At 39.8% G+C, this 15,241-nt stretch overlaps 5 protein-coding genes across 5 annotated transcripts in view; 1 reads left to right on the top strand and 4 right to left on the bottom strand.

The window, feature by feature from the left end:
- Window positions 1–1,011: 1,011 nt before the first annotated feature.
- On the bottom strand, window positions 1,012–1,550 carry AK88_01490 (uncharacterized protein; the record flags this gene model as incomplete). The annotated part of the gene is made up of 2 exons (XM_012479125.1): window positions 1,012–1,172; window positions 1,343–1,550. 2 exons carry the CDS (start codon window positions 1,548–1,550, stop codon window positions 1,012–1,014), a joined length of 369 nt encoding a protein of 122 aa, XP_012334548.1.
- Window positions 1,551–7,039: 5,489 nt separating this feature from the next.
- AK88_01489 (uncharacterized protein) lies at window positions 7,040–8,020 on the top strand (the record flags this gene model as incomplete). Its single annotated transcript, XM_012479124.1, has 1 exon — window positions 7,040–8,020. The coding sequence occupies one exon, from the start codon at window positions 7,040–7,042 to the stop codon at window positions 8,018–8,020; it is 981 nt and encodes a 326-aa protein (XP_012334547.1).
- A 2,513-nt stretch (window positions 8,021–10,533) lies between these two features.
- Window positions 10,534–11,574, bottom strand: AK88_01488 (uncharacterized protein; the record flags this gene model as incomplete). Its single annotated transcript, XM_012479123.1, has 1 exon — window positions 10,534–11,574. One exon carries the CDS (start codon window positions 11,572–11,574, stop codon window positions 10,534–10,536), a length of 1,041 nt encoding a protein of 346 aa, XP_012334546.1.
- Window positions 11,575–13,317: 1,743 nt separating this feature from the next.
- AK88_01487 (uncharacterized protein) lies at window positions 13,318–15,132 on the bottom strand (the record flags this gene model as incomplete). Its single annotated transcript, XM_012479122.1, has 1 exon — window positions 13,318–15,132. The coding sequence occupies one exon, from the start codon at window positions 15,130–15,132 to the stop codon at window positions 13,318–13,320; it is 1,815 nt and encodes a 604-aa protein (XP_012334545.1).
- A 42-nt stretch (window positions 15,133–15,174) lies between these two features.
- Window positions 15,175–15,241, bottom strand: part of AK88_01486 (uncharacterized protein) — a gene marked incomplete at both ends in the record, with an annotated part of 6,510 nt that continues 6,443 nt past the window's right edge. Inside the window, one exon of the mRNA XM_012479121.1 lies at window positions 15,175–15,230. Within this exon, the coding sequence (XP_012334544.1) occupies window positions 15,175–15,230 (56 nt within the window). The remainder of the gene's footprint in view (window positions 15,231–15,241) is intronic.

Here is a 15,241-nt window from a genome sequence, read left to right as displayed (position 1 = left end):
CTTGGGGCACCCCTATTTTTCAATCACTCACGGGCGAAATTCGCTTAGGAGGAAAATTTGCCACTTTGAGGTTCTTCCATTTCAACATCTATGAAAATTTTAAAAGGAGAGAAACATGGGTTTACATTATCTTTTATAATTGTGCTTAAATTGCAGAGGAGAAAAATAAAGAAGTAAAAAAAAAAAAAAAAAAGGAGAAAAGAAACACCTTTTGTAGACACGTGCACATATATAGGCAAAAAGAGAGAGAAAAAAAAAAAAAAAAAAAAAAAAAAAAAAAAAACAGTTCGCTGGTGACATTTAACTCCTGGCAACAACGCTTCCGTGGGCAAGCATATGCGCGCTAGCACATATAAAAATATATGCACACATGCACAGAACACATGTGCATATACTTTGTTGCCATGTTTGTGTGTGCATTTACAATTAAATGCACAGGGGAAGTGAGGATGGGGCTTTCGTTCTGGTTTGTTTGTTCGTTCAAAATGGTGCGTCTTATGGTGCGTTTGAGGTTGAGCTTTGCGCTGAAGACTTGTCCGCGCTTACGCCCGTGCGATGCAGGCATTCATGTCAAATGACGCCCGGCTCAGCTATTCATTTTCCGCAGCAGGGGACAAGAATTACGAATGTATACGTGCAAGGGACTACGCACATACACATGTATATGCGTGCACACGTTAAATGCTATTGCATTCCCCTTGGCACTATACAACCATCTCACCACTTGGTTACTCATTTATGTCATCCGCTCGGATTCATTAGGACATATTTTAGGGGACATTTTCACTTGGTTAATTTTACGTTCAATTTAAATATTTCATGATGATAATTTCGTGCACACCAGAGGACAAGATATCACATTTTTTTTTTTTTTTTTTTTTTTGAGTTAAGCTGTCAATCGAAATGGTTCATTCTGGTTAGGGTAAAAGACAAGTGCATCCATGTGCTCCTGTGCGTGTATTCATTTGCTTATGAATGCAATGGTATTTTTCTTTAAAAAAAAAAAAAAATTTACTTAAAATCGGCGACATCTTGGGCGCTTTCTATAACGGATGTGAGCACATTCACTCCTTCGATTTTTTTCAGTAGGGCTTGTTTGCTGGAGGCATAGGTCATCCTGTCCCTGGAGTTTGAGGATTCCCTTGCGTACATGAAGAAGTGAATCTTGTTTACTGCGTGAGGGGAAAATTGGGGGCAAACGAAAGGGTAAGCAGGTGTGTGGATATGGGAGAATGGTGTGACATATGGAGATGGTCACGTGTGATGGGCAATTTGATGAGCAGCTTGCTTGACGGTGTATGGAAGGTCTTATGACCCCAACGTCGCGGCAAGGCTTCCTAACCTGCGTCAAACACAACATAGGCGCACTGGATTTTATCATTTTGGTCGATGGACTTCACTAGCTCGCTCAGGGTGGTGGTAGCACCTTTCGAGTGAATAATTATTTCGCAGTTCTCTATGACGAATATGATCCATCGACAGGTCTTCCTAATTTTCATGTTGTTAAACTCGGTGATGCAGGTGTCGTTTACGCGAATGCCGCTTATCATTTTGGACGCACGGGAAAGAAGAAATGGGCAAAAAAAAAAAGGAAAACAGTTGGGTGTGGGGGGCAAAAAGGGAAAATGAAGGAAAAAGCTATGAACGAAATCTAAGCAGAAAGTTTTCAAATTTTTTAATTTTCTCAAAATTTCAAAATTTTGAAGATTTTAATTTTTTCACAATTTTCACAATTTCAAAATTTAAGGTTTCACGAATGGGAAATTTCACAAGTTGCAATTTCAGGAAAGGGGGAACTGAGGCCTTAAAAATTTCACAAATTGAAATTCTTTCAAAATTGAAAAGTTAGGGAAGGAAAAAAAAAGTTACCTGGCCTTGACTGATGAACGCGTATAGTTATTTCTTTTATTGGTGCAGCAATATTTCGTTTGCTTATTGGTTTTACTTGTTCATTTTGCGCGTTTCGTTTTTCCTTTTTAACATTTTATGAGGGAAGCAAAAAAAAAAAAAAAAAATTAAACTCAAAAAAAAAAAGAAAAAAAAAATTAATTGCGATTGGAGGGGTGTATATGTGTGATAAACATTACCGCTTTGTGTTTACAGGGGTGTGGAATTTGTGTATGTACTTGTGGGTTAATTTGTATTTGACCTTACGCATGAATTTCATGCGAATGTGCCCATGTGTTAGCTTGTAAGTGCTAATGGGGGTGACTTGGTTATTGTGGAAAGTGCGCGCTGCCATGTGTATATACGAGGCACAGGAGGAGCATTTTTTTTTTTTTTTTTCACTTCCTTCTGCACATATGCGGGTGGATTTGTGCACGTGTGCTTGACACGCATACGCACGCCGCGCACGGGCATAAGCGGAGGCGAACAGGTGGCTAAGGAGCTGACAAAATTAACGCATATGTGTTATAATCACGTCGAACTTGCGCCTTGCGTACACACCCCCTTGTGTGTACAAAAATTGGGAAAGCCACTTTGAGCGCATCCTTCGGTAAGTTTTTTTTGTTTTTTTTTTTTTTTTGAGAAATATTTGCTATGGGGCGTGAATTAAGAAAGGCTAGTTGCATTTAATGTGGGAATGTGGAAGTTCGGTTGGCAGTTTACGCTTCTGTTTTGCGCAGCCTTTTGGGTGGCTTTTCTGCGTAACAATTTGGGCAATCGATCGGATGAGCTGTCGCAGCACCCCTGCAGCGAAGGCCACCGCCATGTGTAAATTACGCATGGGATGTTAAAAAAGAAGAACAACGAAAGAGGAAGGAGGAAAATAAAAAAAAAAAAAAAATACAAAGTAGAAGGCGGCTGCCCAGACGTTCCTCCAAGCGCTTGTACGCACAATCTCACAATTATGGCCTCCAAAAAAAAAAAAAAAACAGTTACCCAGTTGGAACAACATAACGAAAAACTTTTCTTTTCCCCCAAACCTGAATGCTCCACGCAGTTCATCATTAATCTTTTTTGTCACACGCGCGGTCAAGGGTGTGGGGGAAAAAAGGACGCCACGTGCATTTTGAACGCACCCGGGGGCGCATTTCGCCAAAACAGGTTCCGTAAAAGATGCACATAAAGTACGCACATGTACAAACGTATGCATATGTGCACATTTATGGCTGCACAAGAGGGGGCAAGGCAAATTTTGCATTTCCCTCCTGAACGAAGTCATTTTGTAAACAGACGACCTGTAAGCAAACACCGTCGTGTATGATAAAACAACGCTGTATGTATATTCTACACGTACAATATATATTTTTAGCATCATCAGTATGGAAATTTTGTTCGTTATGCGGAAAAGCGCTTTTTTAAAAAAAGAACAAAAAACGTGTTGTCCTCCTTTCTCATTAAGGTGCGCAGCCTGCCAGGGGTATCCCCCAGATAACAGTTTGCGGAAATGAAGAATTGCCCTCAGCGCTTTTGCAATTTTGTCATCTTGCCTTTTGTGGGAGTTCACTTTTTGACCATAACCCTGCTGTGCACTTCTTTAGTTGTTTCGTACGCTCTGTGGTTACTACCCGGTAAACTGTCTCCGTTTCGTGCAAAGTTTGTACGTTTGCCAAGTCAGCTAACCGGAGTTAAATCTCGCGGGTGAAACAAATGGCATGCATGTGTAAAATGCCCCCATTGTGTTAAAACGAGTTCACCGTCTGTGCATTGTTACACATGCAAGTCATTTTGAAGTAAACAAATGATAAGGAAAAAAAAAAAAATAATAACAATAATAATACTGCCCCCGAGGAGCCACAAAGACGAACACCTCTCACACCTCTTTGTGATGATTGTCTGTAGCACGACCTTTTGCAAAAGCTTAATTTTGTCCTGCGCACAGTAGGCCTGCCTCACTTTGCTATCATCGCTGCTGATGCAGGGGTGGTATGTTACATGAATGTCAAATTGAGAAGTGCTTCACAAAAGCATACCACTTAACTATCAGGGGTGGTAGTATGTGCGAGGAGGACAAGTTGGAACTTGGTCAAGGTTATTTTGTCCCCCTCTAAGATGGACCTTAAATTGCATACACAGGGCAGGGAAATGTGCAGGAGGCACGCCTACGTATTTTATGTACCTGTTAAAAGGCATGCGCGTAAGCACACAAGATGAATTTTGCATTTTTTAAAGTTTCCCTTATTTTTCAATTGCTTTGGCGAATAATAAAACAAAATGGGAAAGGAAAAAGGAAGCCTATAGGTGAAACGTTTTTTCATGGCCGAGACAAAATGGGGTGGTCCCCCCATGTTGATGTTGTTGCCCCTTTGCCACATTGCATCGATGGGCGTATTCCCATATTGTGCGAGTGGCCAAACGGTGAAGTGGGTTCGGTGTACAAAGGTGTACGCAAGGTCTACCGAAAAATTGTATTGGGTATATTTTTCATGTCAAAACTGTGATGAGGAACATAACACAATTGAAAAAAAATGGGAATGAAGTGAGTTACTGAAAATGACACAAGAACTGTGCATTTGATTACGCTTGGGAGAGTGTATTTTTTTTTTTTTTTTAACCTTAAGGGTTTACAAACAAAATTATATTGGTTCAACATTTTAAAGAAAAGTTGCAAAAAAGGGAATAAAATTTTTCTGCGGAAAAAATTGTATGTTCCTATTTTTTGCCTATCCCCCAAGTGGGTATTTAATTATTACAGGAGTTAGCCCCCCGCCCCCACAAAAATAAACGACAGGGCTATTTATCGCTTGGACTTTATGCGCATATTTCCTAGGTGCCACCGCCACCGCCTACATTCACAGCGAAACGGCGCCTCTTTTTTTACCGCCTATATATTATTTTATGCTATTGTTTGTGCTATTTTTCTTATTTTTACTTCCTGCCGCCATCAATTTTCTGTTGTGTTCTCGTTTGCATTTTGCTATATGCTCTGCATATTTTTTGGGGGTGGGAATATGTTTTTAAGCTTACTTCAAGTGCCCCTTTTTCTGCGTTTATCAATAAAAGCTAAGAAAAAATAAAGTATAGCGGCCCCCGCACATCACCACCAACAGCATCACATCATTATTATGCACCATATAATAATTGCCAGTGTTTAAAAGTTGCTGCAGTAGCATATAGTGGCGTATATATATATAAATCTACATAAATGTTTATATGGATAATATATGAATAATATATGTATATATATATTATATATATATATACTTGTGCACATAGAACGATGTAGTTTCATCTTTGCCGCACTTTGCCCCCGCCTACGCGTCACCTTTGCAGGGGTTCGGCCTCACGCCGCTGCTCTTTGCTTTTCTCTTCCCCCGTTTGCGTCACTTTGCGTTACCTTTTCGCTTTCATTTACTTTTTCCTTCCCCTTTCATGGCGTTTTTTTTTTCGCATTTCTTTCCCCCTTCCCGTGTTCTTTGTTTTTTTCTTTGCGGTTTACTTCGTATTTACTTCGCGTTTTTTCTCCTGCTACAAATTTTACTTACTCTTTTTTTCTTCACAAATTTGTTTACTTCTAAGCCCAACGCTTGTAATAAAAATTACATCCTTCACCTGTCGATTTAATTTTTTGCGTGTTCAAGTTTTTCCTTTTTTTTTTTTTTTTTTTTTATTCAGTTACTCTTTTACTCTTCTATAAGAAAAATCTCGAAATGTTTGAAGAGAAAAAATTAAAAAAAAAAAAAAAAAAAAGAAATTAGTAAAATACTAGTAACAGCGTTATTAATTTTTTAAAATTTTAAAAGGGCATCTTCTTCCCCAACAGCGAGCACGCCCTCCCAGACCCCTCTTTACATATAATATAGGTACATATATATATAGGTACATGTATATACATATATATGTACATATCCTCGTGCGCTTGTTTATTTTGCCGAACTTTCGTATGTATATCCCCCATGTGCCATAAGCACTTGTGTATATATCTATATAAGTGAAGTTGGGAAAATGTGAAGTATACGCACAGGTACACGGATGTATATGCGTATATGTTATATATATGTATTATTTATATGTATGTTTTGTGTACCTTCTTCTGTTCCTTTTTTTACACCCACCGCCCATGAGAACGCCTTTCTATATGTATATGCCCGTCCTGCCCTTTGCCCATTTAATTTTTTAATTCAGTCGTAAACCTGTTTTTAATTGTTTGTGGTGGGTTCCGTGTTTCTACTAGCATTTGTGACGCCCGCATGGAGCGTAGGTTTATATATGTATATGTATGGGTATATGTATATGTACATTCGCGAATGTACGTGTGTGCATATGCATAGGACACCGCTGCGCCTGGGTAAGCCAAGTACCTACGTGCGCGGACACGCGTATGCATACATATAAGTGAATAGGTAACCCCCCTTTGAGCACTTGTACCTAGAGGGAGCAGCTGACAAATCCAGCTTACGTTCATTAGAAGGACCGGTAAACCAGCCGAATCACTTACAGGCCCCTGTTTTCCAGAACCGTGGACGTGCGCAGAGCCGCCCTTGAGTTAACCCTCGTTTGAATCTCCGCATGTCCTCCATTTAACGCTTTTGTATATTTAAACATATACCCTTGTATATGCGCAAATATATATATGTATATAATATATATAGCACGTACAGGTACATGTTTGTGTAGAGAGAACAGTCTGTACAGCGAGACTCTGTTGTACGCTTGAATGAGTAACGGAGCTGTGTATTATGATGTGCTAGCGCGTATTATGTTACATAGCAGTGTAGCATATAGCATACAAGCAGACGTCGCGAAGGGCATCATCGCGCACCCCCGTAGTACGCATTTAACTCGATTGCCACGTCGAGACGCTGTTTAAATGCTACACGCATTGCAACGGTCGCGCGGACTTCGCCCGAGAATTGCACTCTAATTTGGGAAAGTGTTTTTTCAGAGAAGGTAGCAGGCTTGCATTGGGTAAAGGGTAGCGGAGAAGTGTGTTGACGCAACTGAGAAAAAAAGTGGGCTCAGGTTGGTCAGAATAGGCCATAAGTAGCACACCGAGCAGAGCGAAAAGCACAAAGCATATATACCACGCGATATACTCCGCGCCAACCCTGACAACGCACGAATACACGCACGGAACGTACTAGCATTACACAAGATGGGGCCCTACATGCACCAGAGGAACCAACCCATGTCCCTGTTGATCAGGAAGCTAAAGTATGACACATCGCCCTCGATGGTACGCGAAAAATTTAAAAAATTTGGAGCCATCAAAGATGTGTACCTACCTATAGACTACTACACGAAGGAACCCAGAGGGTTCGGATTTGTTGAATTTTACGACCCTAAAGATGCAGAGCAAGCATTAAAAGAAATGAACGGGTCTGAGATAGATGGGAATAGAATAGAAGTTTTTGTAGCCCAAAAGGGAAGGTCAGATCCAAGACTTATGAGATATAAAGAAAAAGGAGGAAATCCATCAGGACCATATCCCTATAGAAAATATTCCGATTATAGAAGCAGAAAAAGATACATTTCTAAATCAAATTCTAGGTACAGATCGTATTCTAGGGATAAAATAAGAAGAAGAGATGACAGATCAAGAGAAAGGGTTAGGTCTAGAAATAGCTACGACAGAAGGATGGAAAGTTATAGGGATAAAAAAAGCTACTACCCAAAAAGTAATTATAGTAAATATAGAAATAAAGATTATGACCGAAGTTGTAGTAGGAGTAGACGATCCAGGGATTACAGAAATGATAGCCCTAGGTATAAAGAAAAAAGGAGATATGATAAATACTACAGAAGTGGCAGTAGAAGAGTAAGCAGAGAGGGAGGTGCTAGGGATGATAAGTATGAACGTAGGAGTAGACATGACAGAAAGGATAATTATAAATCCAAATATGATAGTAATGATGAATATAGTGATGAAACTAGAAATTCTAGTAAGCATTCAAAGAAGCAACGTGATTCTAAATCTATATCTTTTAATACTGATAAGGACGAAGCGAGAAAAAAAAATGACAATGCTGATGATAAGGATAATTCTAAGGATTGGCGTGAGAGCGAAGAGAGGATGGATGATGAACATAGCAACAGGAGGGATTCTGTGAATAGCCAGGATGAGGAATCAAGTTAGGCGGTTCTTCCCTCCTTCCTGGGTGCTGAGCTGAAGGGAACTGTCGGGCCAATGGATGAACCTGTAAGTGTTACCCGGCCAAGTGCGCTTTGTGAGGGGGGGGGGGGGGGGGGGGCGCAGTGTGGGTGTTTATCTGTGTTGTGAAAATGTGCATGTGCATATGCATGTGTATGTGCGTGTGTAGGTGGAAGGATGCGTCCAAGCGGTTGCCAAGTAACTTCTAGCTATTCACTTTTCCTTTACACATCTCCTTCTCATTTCATTCCCCACCCTTTTACAGAACAACCAAGAGGTTCACATTTTGTTAAGCAGGGCGTTTTCCAAAAGCATAATTTCATTTTTCAATCATATATGCAAAAGTGAATTCATAACTGCCGTTAGTAAGATGACAGTCTCAAGGCTTCAGTCACGCGTGTTGCTGCGCTGTGCGAGTTACGTCTCGGTGGTTCACGGCTCGCCCGTTGCGCTTTTCCCGCCACAGTTCGCCAGCTTACATTTGGCCAATGACGCTTTGTTAACCACGTTTTGCCAGCTGCACCTAATCAATCGCGTCTTTATCTCCCCTTTTTTTTTTTTTTTAATTATTTTTTCTTTTGCGTTCTCTTCATATATAATTAATAAAAAAATTTAGTCAGTAACATTTCCCATTTTACTCTCACGTTTTTTTTTTTTTTTTTTTTCCTTCCTCCACTTTTTCTCCATTATTGTGCCACCCCAAACGATTTATTTAGTATAATGTTGTTGGTTTTTAATTATAAATATTCAAAAAAAAGAAAATAAAAAAATGGATTAAAATACATTTTTAAAAATAATAAAAGAATGGAAATGAAAAGAAATTAAATCACGAGCAAAAAAAAAAAAAAAAAGGCCAAGTTCCTTGAGGAATACGTTCAGACAACGGAACTCAACGAATATGTCATGCTCGAAAAAAAAGTACGTAGCACTTGCACAAACGCACGCGCACCCGTGACCGTTCTCTCTTCGTGCCCACTGGCTTGGAAAAGACATACCATATTAACATGCCGAGCATGGCTTAATTTGATTTGGGTTAGAGAACAAAAATCTACACCCCCTAAAAAAAAAAAAAAATCAACAGAAAAGAGGACGGGATGGTGTTACCAGATGTTTTTCCCTTTTGTTTTTGTTTTTTTTTTTTTTTTGCTTCCTTCGGTTCATCCTTAAATTTTGTATGCCCCTCCGATGTTTGTATAATTACTTCTTTGATGTTGCCTCCCTGCCTTTCTCGTCTTACGCGCTTGTTGGAAGAGTTCACCTGAAGAGGATGCTTCTTCCTCAGGTGTTACATTGCTCAAGTTGATTTTGCACACATTTATAATTTCACCCCCATGCAGCCCCATTTTTCTTACATGTATAAAATTTAAAGGGCAATATGAAAATCGCAATACTAAAAAATTGCCTCATTTTCAAACAGTGCGTAAGAGTGGTGGAACGGGACTCTTTTCAATCTATTTAAAACATATGGAAAATTCAAGGTGGTGCGGATATGGGAAAGCTATTCTTTGGAATTAATTTTTTCATTTTTTTGTCCCACAAGGGGAAAGCAAACATATATGTAACTTAGCTAAGTAAGGTGAACAAGAGTATGACTCACGGTTGGGGGAAATAAATAAATAACGCATACAGCCCAGAATGTCTCAACTAGGAGTAATTTCTAGAGAGAGTCCACAAATGAGCCACAAACCAGTGTCTATTCAGTAAATGCGCTTTATTTTGTTAGCACCTTTTGAGATGGGAATTTTTTTTTTGTTCTTTTAAATATTAAAAGGGTATGCACCTCAGTGTGTCATTATGCGCATGAGAACATGTTGCACAGTTCATTGAATTTTTGTCAAGCAATAGGCATCAAAAAGAGGAGCATGCATCTACTACGCTCAGTTGCCGAGCATGGTAGGGGAATTAGCTTAACAGAGTTTTTTTTATCCAGAAGAATTTTTTGTACAGAAAAAAGTTCCTCTCTGCTCGCTTCTCCAATGTGATACTTTGTAGTGATCGTCATTGTGCGCTTAATGTAACTTACTGTTGGTGATTGGAAATAGCTTCAGAAAGAATGACATAGTTTTTGGGTTGACGAGCTAGGGGCTATCTACCCCATACGGTGAACATATACATGTGATGTTACCCCATTTGGAGGGGGAAAATACACATAATTGTATTTAAGGAGACGTAGTTGTCTCGTCAGTTGTTATGTCTATTAAGATGAGTAAAACGGAAAATGCAATTATGCACATTGAGGAGGGGAGGGTTTTTTCATCATGGCATTTTGCTAGGTCTACAAAGACAGGTTACATTTGGGTGGACATAACAATCAGTGCCATTATGTTTAACATTTTTTTCTTTGTTTATCTTATAATGGGCGTGGAATCAAGTACAGAATGGCACAAAAAGGATGTCCATTCTTTTTTTTTTTTATTATTATTTCTTCATTTTTGCGGGCACGCCACATCACCCATGTACGTTCAGCCTTTTCCCTTTCACCAAGGTCATCAGTTAACCTACCAGAGATGGAAAAAATTGATAAGCGCCTTAAATTTACTTACAAAAAATTGCATCACATTGTAAAATACATTCGTTTGTGTCTGTTGAGGACTTTCGTTTTCAGGCTCCTGTTTTTGTTCTTTGTCCTGTTCTGCCTCTTCTTCAATTCCTTCCTTTAAGCTTTTTTCTTCGTAGAGAGCATTGGACTTGTTTCCTGCTGCGGGAGCTGCAGCTGCCTTTGTCCCTTGCTTGTTTGGCAATTCCGTGGCTTTCTCCGCCGAAGTCGCTCCGTTTGCGGGAGGCGTTGCTTCAAGTTTTGCTGCTGTCGTTTGTGCTTGTCTGTTTTTATGCAGTTTTTTCAAATCCTCCTTTTTTGGCTTGGACTGTTCTGGAATTGGGATTTTCATTTTTTCCACCTCGGATGCTTGGGCATGTTGTCTGCCTTCTTTCAGTGCTCGTACTGCGCTTTCTTTTACTAGTGTGGCGGCAAATTCTGTTAATTTCTTAGCATGTTCCGCTTGAGCCTTTGCTTCCTTTGCCTCTGTTACAGTTTGGGCCTTGTTGGCTTTCTCGGCGGCGTCTATCGCATCTTTCCTTGCCCTTTCTGCGTCTCTCGCTGTGAGAATGGCATCCACCTTTGACTCTGATGTTATTTTCCCCTCTACATGGTCGCCCAAAAATGCTATTACCTTTTGGGAAGCTGTGGATGCCAAGTCCGCTAACATTTGTACCTCTTCAGCGATTAGCTCTGTTTCTTCCACTATATTTTCTATTTGATTTTTGTCATCTTCATTTTTTCCTTGCGCGGGGACACCTGGTCCTTGATGCTTCGGTCCTCCTGTTTTTTCTTTATTCGCATTGTGCTTATTTTGGTTATTCTGGGAGTTGTTGCCACCACTGCCGCTGTTCGCAGGAGCATTATTGTTACCATGAGGTGGAGGCGGGATCCTAATGTTAGGTTTTTCGGGTTCTTTTATTTCATTGTTTGCAACGCTATAGTGGAGCACGTAAAAATTCAGGAAAAATATAAAAAGAGAAAAACTCCAAGTGCGTTTCATTATGTATATATATATATGTGTATAATTTAAAAAAAAAAAAAAAGGAGAGTGACCTATTTTGATGTGAATAACACACAACAGGAGGTAAGAATTTTGGGTGTTATTTCACACGACGTGTTTTTGGTTCAAAAGGAAATTATCTGTTCTTTTTATTTCGTTTATCTTTTCTATGTCTATATAAAAGAACAAAATGCATTGAAACGAAATAGCTGCTGTGACAGACAGAAGAGCAAAAATGGGAAGGTGCCAGTTTGTTACTATGAAATAAAATGTACGAATTGGAAAAAAATTAATTGTTAACTGCGTCTTTTTTAAATCGTCCTTTTGAGTGGCAATTGAAAAATGCATATTGGAAATTGCACATTGAAAATTGTAAGTTGAAAAATAGAACGGGAAAATTGTAAATTAAAAAGTGCAAATTAAAAATTGCAGGTTTTAATCGGAGTGCCAGAACGAACAGGTTAAGATGGCAACGAAATTGTTTTTGTGAATCGCGTAGGGTCAATGTCTCGGCACTTTTGGGGGTGAGAAGCGAACCCCCCCAAAAAAAAAGAAAAAAAAAAAAGGAAAGTATACAAATATATATACATATATATATATATATATGTATATACGTAATATAATATGTACATATCCAAAGTGTGAGTAATACTTTTAATTGTTATATGTAGTGCCCCTGAGCGCGTGAAAAATGCACACCTTCGATGAAATTAATTCTTCTATAAATATACCCCCATTTTATGTATATTCTGTCGCATAGTACTGTGTGTGTTAAATAGGCATTTTTAACGCGTTCGTGTTGCCCACTCACAGTGTGTAAGGTAAGGGCGTGGTGTAGATATGTGCAAAGGTGGGAGGAAGAAAACAGATATACGTATTACTCTCATATGAGAGAAAAGACTTTCTATGATTTCTTTTTGTTTTTTTTGTTACGCTATTTAATTTATTCAATAAAAATATCATGTCACTTATTTTACATAAAGATATTTTTACCTAAATGATGTATACAAAATTGGGGTGAACCCCACAGACGCCTGAGTCCCCAAACGGTTGCGCCACACCTATGGGAAGATTTTACTTGAATTTATTTTGCCCACTTGTAGAGCACATTGCTCCTCGTGTGGTAATTACCCTATTTTGCTTAAATTGTTTCGGAAGGAAAAAATAGAAAATTAGAAAAAATAGAACAAATAGGGTACTACTTAAAAGAACAAATTTAAATAAATTTTTAAAAAATGCGAGGGATGATATTGCGTCGCGTAGCTGTTCAGCAAAACCGCAAGAATGAAGTTCCCCTGACACTTCATTTTTAAAGACAAAACGAAAAAAAAAGATACTATTATAATAATGCGTTAAAATGCGTCAAGACAGCCACTTTTACGTACACATATACATATGCGCAGCAGGAGATGTCATTTGGTACGTTATTCCTGTAATTGAAATTTGTTCTTTCATTTGACAAACTAAAGGATATATTTTTTTGCAGTTTTTCTAATTTTGTCACTCTCTTCTTATGGGTACAAAGTTTGGCGGAGACTTCTCCCGTTGCGTCCTCCAAGTGCAGTCGTGTCAGTGACTCTTTTCGGAGTCTCCCCTTTTTTATTGCCCTTCCTCTCAAAGGGAGATGCTGCATGGTTCGCCTTACAATAAGTGTAGCAATCTTCGCGTCAGTTTTGACATCGGTAAAGGGGAACATAACTGATGGTATTGCTGACAAGCGCGAAATATTCTAGTGCAAATTCCCTACCCAATAAAAATGAACTCACTTAAATCTTTCGCTAAATCCTTGAGGGTGTCTAAGACATCTGTGTCCCCGTCAATTGTGTTAATTATATTTTTGGTCAATCCGTGAGTTTTTTTTTTTAAGTCCATAATATTTTTACTGTTGTCTGCGAGGAGCGCTTGGGCTTTGCTATCACTTAGTGGTTTGCCAGCCTGTTCCGGGGATTGCTTACTTTGATTTTTGGCTTGAGGCGCAGTGTCACTAGGGGGCGGGTTATCTGCCTTTTTCTTTCCTTCTTGTTTTTGCTCTTCTACCTCTCCTTTGTTCGTGTCTCCTGTGTTCGTCTCTTCTGTGTTCGTGTCTCCTGTGTTCGTCTCTTCTGTGTTCGTGCCTCCTGTGTTCGCCTCTTCTGCGTTCTCCTCTTCTGCGTTCTCCTCTTCTTCTTTCTCCTCTTCTGTGTTCGTGCCTCCTGTGTTCGTCTCTTCTGTGTTCGTGCCTCCTGTGTTCGTGCCTCCTGTGTTCGTCTCTTCTGTGTTCGTCTCTTCTGTGTTCGTCTCTTCTATGTTCGTCTCTCCTTCGCCAGCTTCTCCGTCGTCTGACTCTGCTTTTTCCGTCTCTTCTCCTTTGTCTTCCCCTGCTTCCTCTTCTTCGTCTTGTTCCTGTTCTTCAATTTCTTCTTCTTCTTCCTCCTCGTCCTCAATGTCGATGTCGTCATATTCTTCTTCCTTTTCAGATGATGTATCGTTCACTTCTTCATCTTCCTGTTCCTCTTCTTCCTCCCCTTGGTCTTTTTCTTCGTTTCCCTGTTCCTCAATTTCGCTCAGAACCTGTTCGTCATTATCGACTTCATTGTGACCTTCTTCGGAGTACTTTTCCACAATTTCTATAATTTTGTGTTTTTTCTTTATGGCCGATTCTTCTGCTATTTTTTGTGCCTCCTCCGCAGCTTTTTTCGCGTTCTTTGCTTTGTCTGTTGCTTCATTGGCTGCAGATTCGGCTGCCTGGGCTTTCTTAACTGCTTCTTCTATCGCCGCAAAAGCTTTCGTTTTAGCCTGTATAAATGTTTCCATCGATGTGGCTCCCTTAGCTGTCTCCAATTCCTCTTCGGCTATTTTTAATTGTGCTTGCGCTGCATGTGCGTTTTCCACTGCTTCTTGTGCTTTTTTTTCTACTTCCTTTCCTTCTTCCTTCGCAGCTTTTGCTGCTTCCTCCGCTAATTCTGTTTCCTCCTTTGATTTTTCTGCTGATTCGACTGCTTTTTTCGCCTGTTCTTTTGCTACTCCCGCTACTGTGGTTGCCTTTTTTGCTTTTTCCAGAGCTTCTACTGCTATTTTTTCTTGTTTTATTACTTCCTCTTTATTCTCTTTTGCTGCGTTTACAGCTGCATCTGCTTCCCTATTCACATCTGTAGCTTGTTTCAAGGCTTCTTTTATTTTTTCTGCGCTCTCTTTTGTTACGTTTGCAGCATCAGTAACACCATTGGTACCCTCTTGTGCATGACCGTCGCCACCATCACCACCATTGGGTCCATCGCCTTTACCTTCGCCAACCTCCTTGTTATTTGCGCTAGAGGACTCACTACCCCATTCAGTACACCCACTATGTGTGATGCCTGGTAAACAAACTCCATAGGGATTTATGTCACTGGAACTTCCTGAGGAACCTGCTGGATCTGGGTTTGGATTAGGTTTAGGTTCAGGTGTACTGGGTGTAGAGAGATCATCTTTCCTACTATTGGCGATGACGTCTTCACCGGGTTTAGAGCAATCACTTTCCCTATCTCCCAAACTCAGGTCTCTTACCTTGAACACCACTCTTTGTATCACTACCTGCATCGGCTGTTTCACTGGCTTGCTTATTTGTCTGACCGTTATCTCCTACACTTTGTCCATTATTTCCGCTAGAGGACTCACTACCCCATTCAGTACACCCACTATGTGTGAT

The sequence above is a fragment of the Plasmodium fragile genome (assembly GCF_000956335.1).
Source record: "Plasmodium fragile strain nilgiri unplaced genomic scaffold supercont1.13, whole genome shotgun sequence".
Lineage (NCBI taxonomy): Eukaryota > Apicomplexa > Aconoidasida > Haemosporida > Plasmodiidae > Plasmodium > Plasmodium fragile.
This window is presented reverse-complemented; position numbering and strand designations above follow the sequence as displayed.